An 11,189-nucleotide genomic window follows, 5' to 3' on the forward strand; every position below is an offset into this window, starting at 1 on the left:
TTAAAGCCAGTGTTCACTCTGCTTCCTCTCAGAAACACAAGGCTGCAGATCACATCATTCTGCAGCTTCATGCCTTATTTTTGGATGCTGCAGATGAAATGACGACATGTATGGAAACAGTTGTCTGAGAGTTCACAGGCATTCCAGACCACATAGGTCAGCCATCACAGTGAAGCTGAGTGCTGCGTACGCGCTCCTCGAGCCCCGCTCTGTGGCAGATAACACCACTCATGACCCGTCAGGGTGTGACGGTGTCATTCTCAGCACAGGAAACTGCTAACCAACATTGTTTCCTGTAACTGAGGCAACACAGCAGCTGTTAGGAAACCACAAGCAGCAGAACACAAAGGAACCCAGCTGTGGTGTGTGGTCTGTGTGAACAAAAAAAAACAGCTTTCAAAATGAATTTAAATATTCTCACAGAAAGGCAAATTAAAATGTATTAAATTAATGTTTGCTTTTTTTTACAGTGTGTCCACTAAAAATTCCAGCAGTGTAAATATATTGGAAGGAAATAAATATTCCAGACTACAGCAGGTTGAACGTGTCAAATATAATCACATCCTTTGTTTAGATGAGAGCCCGCCCCTGCTGTTCGCTGATTGGTTCATTTGCTCTCAAGCGTATGTGTTCCCTGTTCCCATTGGTCAAGATTAAAACTCTTTCAATGCGGAAGTTCCCCCTACACCCCTCCTCCTTGGACATCAATGAAAAGTGAACGGGACCTCCAGAGTGAAAGTAGCATCAAGCTAACACAACAAGAGCAGATGTCCGGAAGTTTGGCGACGCCCTTTCAAAATAAAATACAAAAAGGGCGGAATGGGCCATTTAAACTGCAGCTCACCAGTGTCATCACTGCATCAACACAGAGACTAGATAGGAATTAATTTTATCAGTGTTTTGGAATAAAATGTAAGTCATAGTCGGATGGTGTGGACATATACATTTCTTTTTTTATGATATTGGAGTAAGTGAATATTTTTGAGGGAGGAAATAAATGAAATAGAACACTGTTTTGACCGAATTTTATCACATACACATGTGTACTAAAATGTATTGTTGTAAAAATATATATGTATTAATTTCTTCTGATCATGCACACACTGGGTTGCTTTATTTTGAAATGTGAACCCGGAAGCTGTGCGCTTGAATCTGTCACTTGACCCGGGAGCGGAGCAGGACCTCCGACAGGAACGCGGTGGGAGCAGCGGAGAGTGTTTTATCTGCCTGGTCCGGCTTTTTGTCAGTGGTTTGTTTTTGTCAGCTGTTCGAGGAGAAGCTCCTCCACACACAGAGGGAAACTTCGCGCCGACAGACACACAAAATGGAAATAGAGAAGGAAGTGAAAAAGGTAAGATTTCTCCACGACCTCCAGGTTCCCTGTCGGTGTCTCGGTCTGACCGGGAACGCCCTGAAAGGTGTGCCGAGGAGGGGGCAGGTGGCGAGAGAAGTCACGGCGTCACGGCTTTACGGGTCCATGTTAAAGTCATTTCCCGTTATAACATTTTAGTTTTACCGTTTTAACTTAACACTTACTTCCCTTTAAGAAATAAGTTCCCATTTGAAGGAGCTCCACTTGAAAAAGTTTCAATATGGCGTCACCAAACTTCTAAAGTTTCCAACATATTAGAGATTATTTATCAAAACAATAAGACAAGATGCTGAAGCCTTATGCAGGAAAGTTCCTTATTTTTTTCTCTCTCTCTTTTTCTTGTCTGTTTCCGGTTTGTGGTGTTACATCTTCCCCTGAGGCCACAGATGTTTCACAGAGGAGGTTTTCTACAGGGACTGTACAGCTCCTTGTATTACTGTATATTTTTATGTTTATTATAAAATGCTTAATGATTAAATAGTTACAAATTTGTGGATTAAGGTTCTGTCTACCTTCAAGAGCTTGAAGTGACCAAGAACCTGAACAAGTCCAGTGGCCTCGCCTAATGCTTCCAAAATTAAAATGTAGGTGTTTAGAATTTTCAGTAAGATGATTAGAAAACTGCAGAGTTTGAGGATCGAGGCTTTTTCAGATCCTGTCCAGTGATTCTTTTGTTGGGCCCCTCCATGGAAAATAAAAACTACAGTGTACATTACTTAAAGAAAATGAGCCTGTAAATTCTGTCTTTATGTGCTTCCCCCCCTCCTGACAGCAGTGTCATTATGACCCAGTGATTAGGTGGGTGGAATGCGCCCTGTGGGTCCCTGTTTTACACCCAATTAGAGACATTAGAATGTCAGCTACAGCAGCTAAAGAACCAAGAAGCTGGTAAAAACACACAACAAATTTCAAATACCTGTCCCCACGATGCACCATACTGACGTCCAGCTGCTGTTAACCACGCAGTGGTAAAGTCTGAAATATAAAGCCACCCAGGCTGCAGTCTACACCCTGGATTGAGGTGTTCACCTGCCTCACTCCATCATCTCCCCCTCCCTCTGTGCCACACCTGTATTTGCTGTTTGGTGCCTTGTACTGTTGAGTTTACTTGAGGCACGGGGTCTTTGCATAAAGATCTGGCAGCAGTGTGAAGGAGCTTTACATCGCCTCAGGGCGGGGAGAAGACGGCTGGTGTTTGGAAGCTGAAAAAAAGAAGTGGGTCTGCAGCAGCTGGATGACCCAGACTGCCTGACATGTGCTGCTAATCCCTGGAGGAGAGGAGCGTCCTGCTGCGGCTGCAGGGTTTCTGTTCGCTGGAGGTCTTTATTCTCAAAGTGCCACCTCTGTGTTTGGATAACATTACACTCAATTAAGCTCATTTGTCTCCACTAAAAGACGGCTTTGTTACGACTGAGGGCTCTGTGAATTCATGTTGCAATAGATTGGAGTGATCTAATCCTAAAAGATCCAACCTGAACCAATACCACCATTTCCCAATGTGCTAAATTGCTAACAGTTTGCTAGCTCTGGCTAATACTTCACTACTAAATAAGGCAGGACCATGCTCCTTGGTTGTTAGGCTTCTTCTTTTTTTTTTTTTTAGACACACGAGTCCATGCAAATAAGAACAAACACTGGAAGTCATGTTTAAACAAGACAGAAATATCTTCAATTTTACTAAATATGTGCTGCACTTTCAGAGTTTTAAAAGCCTTCATATTGTTTAATATTGACATATTTCTTCTGTTTTCAGAAGGCGCTACAGTGAAAGTAAAGTACAGGGGGAAAAACTGTTCTTTTTAAGGATTAGTGCACTTTTTCTGGCTTCTTTTTCCTCTAAGAACCAGTTGACTCAGTGACTCAGGGCTGTGAGTCACCAGTCTGTCTAAGGTGCTTTGTTGCACACAGATGTCCCCAAAATTAATGACCATGCAGGCTTAGTCATAAGACACACACTGATTAACATCAACAGGCAATGCAGATGGTGTAACTGGGTTACACACACACACACACACTGAGAGACATCTGCCTGGAGCAGGCAGTCGGCACCTCACTAGGCCTGGGATTAATATTTAGACATACACAAGGTGTGACTATCTAGCTCAGTTAAACTGAATTAAACACACTCAAATTTGATCACGTTCTAGATGCAGCAGCCTGAAGATATTTCAGAGGATTATTTAGATTAGATCAGTACCAGACTTTAGTCACTAATGCCCTAATTTTAGATATAACAACCAAACAAAGCTCATTATTCTGGACTAAAATTCTGCTGTAAAAGTGAACCTTATTTAAATTACTACTGCACATTATGTTAGTCACCGTAAATTGCATTGAAAGAGAGGCTGTGCTGTTAAAAAACATCAGTCTGCATTCCTTAGTGAGGGTCCTCTCGGTCAGATCATCTCTTTTAACAGCAGGGGTGCCTGCAGAGATCCTACCAGGCTTCCATCATCATTGAATACATGCCCATATATGGTCATGAGCTGCCGCGATGGCTTAAGGTAGACGAGAAGGAAAAGAAAAGAGAGCGTGTCTCGAGACTGATGTACCTTTTCTCTTTTCTTAACATAGGGATGACAGCGCTTTTTTATGAAATATAAAGTCATTCATGGTCAGATTGCAACATGCATATTAACAGTTTGATTTAAAACATGTATTTGCACGATAATAAGATCATTCTGCTAAAATGTTAGAGAAATCTAAAAAATTTAAACAGGCACACAACCATCCAAAAGTCCAGTTTTATCCAGATGTGATAAATTATTTTTATGAATCCTTCAACTAAAATGTATGTTGTATTATTATGAGTAATTAATTGTGTAGTGCAGCTCCACTCGTGACCAAGGCTGCAGCCAGCAGCTCTGCTCGCTTTAGCCACATATTTTAGTTCCTCAAAAAGCAGATGAAGACACATGAGATGTCTGACCGGAGATGTGCTGCTTTGGATCATCAGCTGTTCTTCTCCTTCTCCAGAACTTTCCCTGACATCATTCTGGGTCAAGTTGATCTTCATCAGTCCAGAGAATCTGACTCCAGAGCTGTTCAGCTGTTTCCTGTCTGACCTGTCCTCTCTGTTCTTGAGTGTGTTCAGTGGTTTGCTCCTTGCTGTGAAGCCTCTGTATGACTGTAGACTCTGACAGGCCTGCCTCCTCCAGAGTGCTCCTGACTGGTCTGGATGTGGTGAAAGGCTTCTTCTTCATCATCATCATGGACAGAGTCCTGTGTGTCTTCAGCTGTCTTCTGTGGTCTTCCAGGTCTCTGCTGTTGCTGAGCTGTCAGTTCAGTCCTTCTTTTTAGGAATGTTCCAGACTGCTGTATTGTCCACTCTCAGTGCTTTGTGTCTCTCTGATGGGTTTAGTTTGTTCTTCAGTCTGATAACGGCCTCCTTCACCTGCACACACACCTCTTTAGGCCTCATGTTGAGAGTCCCAGTGAACACTGAGGTGACTGTAACACTCAGAACCACCTGCAGGACTTTGATCTGATTGATTAGTCGTGGAGCAACGAGGGAACAGGACACACCTGGACATGCTGCTGCTTCTCAGACAGATGTTCCATTAAATATGAGCCACTAAACATTTGTGTGTATGGAAATGACTGAATTTAAACAGAAAGTCTTAGGCTCAATTCACTGGAAACATATCACTGTTCTAACCCGTCTGTGTATACACTGTTCTGCCTGAAGCATCCTCAGAATTTCCGCTCTGTGTTTATTCAGTTAAAAAAAAAAAAACGCTGATAGCATGTGTGATCTCCTTTGTGTCCTTTGTTTGCAGATGACCCTCGGCCACGAGTTTGGAGCTGGAGCAGCCTGTTTGAAATGCAAGGACAAGTGCGAGGGCTTCGAGCTGCATTTCTGGAGGTTTGCACTCTTTATCTCTGCAGCATCACACTTTCTGTTACTTCCTGTGTTGAGATGTGGGTCAGTTAAGAGCAAGTCTTAAACACGAAGGGCAGCCTGCTTATTCAGCTCCATGCAATAAAAATTCATTGACCCAGTTTTAATAACATCATTTTCCTCCTTGCTTAATTAAAAATACTCAGAGACATCAGCCTAATAGGAACATGCTGTTCTCGAGAACAGGCGCTCTTCTAATGTTTGTCGGAGCACAGAGCTCCCACGTCCCATTGGGTTAAAGTGAACAAAGGTGACAGCGCTGGTGGAAACGTTAGTCGTAGAGTAGTAGAGTGAGGAGTTACAGCGTATTCAGAGTCTGATGCCTGCAAATTCATGGTTAGTTTGTCCAGCGTTCCCTGCTGGATACGAGACCACCTCCAGAAACCCGCAGTGGGCCTTTGTGCTGGTGCTGCGGCCTGCGTCACGGCACCTGGCGCTGTCTTCAGAATAACCAACCATGTGTGCTTAATTGTCCAAACAGAGCTGCTGTTCCAGAACCACTGCTCCAAATAAAAGCACACGTTGTAACAGACAGCGTAAAGCAGGACCCCGGGGTGTCAGGCTGTCCAGACACTGTCGCACAAAAACAATATTCTACTTATTGTGATCAGCTTCTTCTTGCAGCTCCACACTGCTGAAGGTGCTCCTTCCCCCAAATGTGAGGGCCGGGTCAGGCTGCGGCATGCTCTGCAGCAGTCATAAATTATGTCAGAAGTTACGCTACAAATATGAAGAAAGTTGTGCTGAGACATGTTATAAGTACAGATGGAGCCTATTGTGTTGGAGTACTTCTGTGTTTGTAGTCTTGGAAGTAAAAAAAAAAAGTTCAAAAGTTAGTACCCACTCTTATAACTCTGTTCCTTTTTGTGGAACAGATAAGTATAAGGCAAACACACCTTTAGATGAACAACAGCTGCTGATGATCAGAACTGATCATCAGCAGGTGTGCAGACCTCTATAAAAGCAGAGAGCAGCAACATCTGACAAGAGGGACTTAAACAATGGTGTTAGAGAAGCAACTGTCGCTGCACATCAGTCTGAATGAGTTAATAAAACCATTTCAAACTGTTTGGACTTGGACACTGTTTAGACACTGTTCTACAGTGAGAAAGATTATTCACATAGAAAGCATTCAAGACAGCCCAAGATCAGACAATGATGAGAGACATACAAAAAACCCAAGAGCTACATGTCAGAGCTTACAGGCTTCATTGAGCATGCTCAGTGTTAATGTGACAGCACAATTAGAAGAAGACTGAAGGGTTACCAGGAGAAAGACTCTTCTGTCTAAAAAGCACATGGAACCACAACCGAGCATCACAAGACTGCATCTGAACAAAGCATGTGTGCTGAACACCAAACAGCATGAGGAACGTCTCATACACACTGTCAAGCACGGTGGTGGAGGGCTGATGGTTTGGGCTTGATCTGGACACCTTGCAGTCATTGAGTCAACCATGAACTCCTCTGTGTACCTAAGAGAAATGTGAGGACATCTGTCTGACAAAACAGCTTACTTTAAACATGACTGTAAGCTGAGAGGGTTATTCAGTAACATGAAGTCCTGGAAAAAAACAGATGAGTTTCCATGTTGTATAAAATGGAGTTTGTTTAATGATGATTTTTTTTTTGTTTCGTGTAGGAAAATTTGTCGAAACTGCAAATGTGGCCTTGCAGATCACAATGTGGCCATGGACTCAGAGGAGAACAAGAAGGTCGGCAAGCTCTTTGAGGACACCAAATACACCGGCCTCATCGCCAAGCTGAAGACAGACGGCATCCCCGGTTACCAGGGCAACATGCTTACCATCACTCTGCCAGCCCCCGCCACTGCTTACACAGTACCACCCAGTGCTTCCTCCACTGTTGTGCCTCCCTCTGCCACAGCTGGTTTGGTTCAGCCTGCAGCAACCTCTGCTGGGGTGGCACCCGGTCAGGTTCCGGGTCATGCTCCGGGTCAGGCTCCTGGTCACGCTCCTGGTCACGCTCCTGGTCAGACTCCTGGTCATGCTCCTGGTCAGGCTCCTGGTCATGGTCCAGGTCATGCTCCGGGTCAGGCTCCTGGTCTGGCTCCTGGTCATGGTCCAGGTCAGACTCCTGGTCATGGTCCAGGTCAGACTCCTGGTCATGCTCCTGGCCAGGCCCCTAGTCATGGTCCAGGTCAGGCTCCGGGTCAGGCTCCTGGTCTGGCTCCTGGTTATGGTCGGGGACAGGCTCCGGGTCAGGCTCCGGGTCATGCTCCGGGCCAGGCTGTACCAGCCAGTGTTTCAGCAGCCAAGACAAACAAAGTGCCGGTGACCATCAGTGCTACAGCAGCTAATGTGGTGCCAGTCCCCAAAGATGTGCCAGTAAAGTCGGTCACCTATGAGTGGGCACCACCAGTCGCCAACAAGTATCTGGTACGCATTACTGTTAAAGACTTTTAACTATTGTATTTTAATGACCTGGTCTTTAGTACATTCCACAGATTTTCAGATTTAAGTCAGTACTTTGTGCAGTCAGTCAGTAACGTTCACTTTGCTCTCCTGGAGGTAGTTCTTCAGTAGAAAAGATGTTTCGGGTTCAGAGGATAATGGGCTATAGTGCTGTAATCACAGCAGCTCTCTGGACCTCATTAATCTCCTGCTTGGACTTACTCAGTGTAAACTCTCAGCTTTATTTAGTCTGGTCCTGTATCTGCAGCAGCCATGTTTTTCTTGTCATTTCACCACAAGACAAGGTTCATAACCGGCTCTCTCTGATTGGTCCAGCACTAATCTCTCTCTCTGCTCTTCCGGTCTCTGTCCTTCACACCTTCATCACATCTTTCTGTATCCCATCTGAGCTGAAATGACATGTTTAATTCCTCTCCTTCCTTTTAGGCAGTGCGATACATCGAGCTGCTCCCTCCGGAGAAGCGTCCTGTGGCTGGCACAGAGGGAGCGGTATACCGTCGGCAGCAGATGGCCCGCCAGCTACCTGAGCACGACCAGGACCCGTCCAAGTGCCACGAGCTGACCCCCGCCGAGGTCAAACAAATGCAGGAGTATGTTCGCAAGTACAAAGACGAGGCCCTGGGAGTAGGAGACGTCATGCTGCCTGAAGAGATGGCCCTGGTTCAAGCCGGAGCTGATGTTGGGGCTAGAGATACAGCTGGAGCAGGGAGGGGTGGACCTGCAGCACATGTTGGAGCTGGAGCTGGAGCTGGTGGACCTGGATATACAGCTGGAGCAGGAGCTGGTGGTGCTGCACCACATCCAGGGTCTGCGAATGGACTGTCTGCTGGCCTCGGGCCAGCTGGTGGAGCTATGGGTACTGCTGCCACTGCTGGAGCCATCAGGGTCCCTGGTGCTGGATCATCACAACAGAACTTTGTAAGACCTTTATCCTTATCTAGTATCTGTATGTTAGTCTTTTTTATAATCTATGAGTCCACTGAAAGGTCATGAGAAATAATTCATGCATCACTATCGGTTCTTTCTAGTGTAGCAAACTGTGTTAACCAGTGAGAGGTGCATATTTCAGCACCCTTCCACAGAGATACAGGGCTTTATGTCACTCTAAAAACTGCTTGGAGCTCTTGTCCACTATAAAGTGTTATTCCTAGATGGGACACTAGGTGGTGCCCTAAGACCAGCTCTAACCCATCCCCGCTCCATTTTGATGGGCATTGATTTGATAAGAGTTGAGAGGGACGTTTCATGAGTCAGTTGGAAGTTTTCTACCATCACCACCATGTGGAGTCAGTTCACTCTCCCTGTTTGGATTCTTCTGATTTGTACCTGCAGCTGTGATTCATTAAAATGATTTTAGAAGTGAAACAGGCAGCAGCACAGGATGAGCTTCTTGTTTTCAGTTACAAACTTTTCACATTACTTACATGCGTCTCTGTTCTTCTTTTTTCACCCTCTGTGCATCATCCTTCTCTTGTCCAGTCCTGTCAGTAAACAGCTGCCGCCTTATTTTAATTAAGGTCAGCTTGTGGCGCTTTTGTGCTGTAAAAGGAAATTTCATAGATTCTCCCACTTCAGAGTGCAGCGATCAAAGCAAACAGTCCAAATGTGTCATTTGTCAGATCAAAGAGGGCCACATTTCACTTTGCTATGGACTCAAAGCGAAGGATATTACTCTTTGTCTAAACCTACTGCAGTGCATATTAATTCTTAGGCTGTAAAATACTTTGTCTCCTTTTTGAGTTGTTTGAATCTGTAGAGTCTGAATCCACCTTCTTCTCTCCTAGTCGTGCTATCATTGCCAGCAGCCCATGCGTAAGGGCGAACCCGCCGTCTACGCCGAGCGAGCCGGCTACGACAAGCTGTGGCACCCAGCCTGCTTCGTGTGCTGTACCTGTAATGAACTGCTAGTGGACATGATTTACTTCTATAAAAAAGGCAAGATGTACTGCGGACGTCACTATGGAGACAGCGAGAAGCCCCGGTGTGGAGGCTGTGACGAGGTGAGGAGAGTTTTTTTAGTTTTTGTCATTTCTGTCATCATTCTGTCTTCAATAACAATCGTCTGTCCACAGCTGATCTTCAGCAACGAGTACACTCAGGCCGAAGGCCAGAACTGGCACCTGAAGCACTTCTGCTGCTTCGACTGTGACTGCATCCTGGCTGGAGAGACGTATGTCATGGAGAACGACAAGCCTGTCTGCACACCCTGCTACATGAAGAACTACGCTGTGGTGAGTTTCTTTAATGCAGGTGGGAGCTGTTTCACCTGCACACAGGCGATTCAAAGCATATCAGTGTAGCTCCACATGCTACAGATGTTTAAATATCAGCCAAATAATCACTGAAGTTTTGTGAGTGGGTCAGTTATGGCTCTGAAGTTGCAGTGTTTTTTCCCACAAATTGCTGCCTTTCAGCATATTTTGAATGATTTGGTTGCTCCCTCTTCCCAGAAATGCTCATCCTGCCAGAACGCCGTGGAGCCCGAGGCTCAGAGGGTTTCCTACGGCGAGCACCACTGGCACGCCGAGCCGCAGTGCTTTAAATGCTCCGGCTGCTCCAAGTGCCTGATCGGCCAGCGCTTCATGGCGGTGCAGAACTGCCTCTTCTGCTCTATGGAGTGCAAAAAGAAAACCATGGGTTAGAGGGCCGAAGAGCCACCCGCTCTTCTTCATCCACGGCGGCCGCGAAAACGAAATGCAGAGCAAGCGTACACTGGAGCATAAAACACAGTGCCTGATACTAATATAGAGATCACCAAGTTCAATTACATTTGGCTGTGCCGTCTGACAATTAGACCAAAACACCGACACGACTCGTCTCAGACCTCCACTGTCTACAGTTTATTTTCTTTTTTTTGCACTTTTCTTTTACAGATGAGATTTTTGTTGTTGAATATACCGCTTCCTTCATACATAAAACTACTGATGCTCTCTCATATGCACCAAAACACCTTAATACTTCAGAGCTTAGAGGTAAACATTGTGACGTAGTTTATTGGTTTGTTAGGGCCATATATAAAAACAGAGCCCAGTGGAGGAAGTGGGATGCAAAAAACAAACATTTTGAGATTAAAGTCATAATAGAAAAACATAACTGAAAAAATCTAATTTTTTTTTTATAAAATATCTCCATTTTATTTTTAATTTGTAGCACATGAACACACATGAACTTGTTTTTTCCCTCCAGCTGAAGGAAGAACAGCAGGTTTACAGAAAACGCTTTCCTTCCCATGTACTTTGACTTTCCAGCAATAAACTGCACTTTAAACAGCTATTTTTTGTCTGTTTATTTTTAGTAATTGCAAAAAAACACTCTACACATTACAGAGCTGACTCTTCTGACAGATAAAGATCCGACTCCTCCACCCTCACAGGTGTTTCCATTCATGTTACTGTCATTGTCATTCTTCTTTATCATTAGTCCAGCTTGCTTCCACTCCTTCAGGGCCCTGGTGTTGCTCCCTGTGACGCATCACCTGTCG

The 11,189-nt window shown here is 44.9% G+C and overlaps 1 protein-coding gene across 1 annotated transcript; it reads left to right on the forward strand.

Moving 5' to 3' along the window:
• The first annotated feature begins 1,158 nt into the window (after positions 1-1,158).
• Positions 1,159-10,981, forward strand: tes (testis derived transcript (3 LIM domains)). The gene is made up of 7 exons (XM_028431925.1): positions 1,159-1,351; positions 5,152-5,237; positions 6,916-7,672; positions 8,135-8,626; positions 9,493-9,708; positions 9,781-9,939; positions 10,159-10,981. Exons 1-7 carry the CDS (start codon positions 1,325-1,327, stop codon positions 10,348-10,350), a joined length of 1,929 nt encoding a protein of 642 aa, XP_028287726.1. The 5' UTR covers positions 1,159-1,324; the 3' UTR covers positions 10,351-10,981.
• Positions 10,982-11,189: the final 208 nt, after the last annotated feature.

This window comes from Parambassis ranga, chromosome 19 (assembly GCF_900634625.1).
Source record: "Parambassis ranga chromosome 19, fParRan2.1, whole genome shotgun sequence".
In the NCBI taxonomy this organism is placed as follows: Eukaryota; Metazoa; Chordata; class Actinopteri; family Ambassidae; genus Parambassis; species Parambassis ranga.

Excerpts from the sequence above, each read along its gene's own strand:
- tes (XM_028431925.1), top strand. The coding sequence starts at position 1,325 with ATGGAAATAGAGAAGGAAGTGAAAAAG. Across the intron at positions 7,673-8,134 it reads CAGTCGCCAACAAGTATCTG|GCAGTGCGATACATCGAGCT; the intron begins GTACGCATTACT and ends CCTTCCTTTTAG. Across the intron at positions 8,627-9,492 it reads GATCATCACAACAGAACTTT|TCGTGCTATCATTGCCAGCA; the intron begins GTAAGACCTTTA and ends CTTCTCTCCTAG.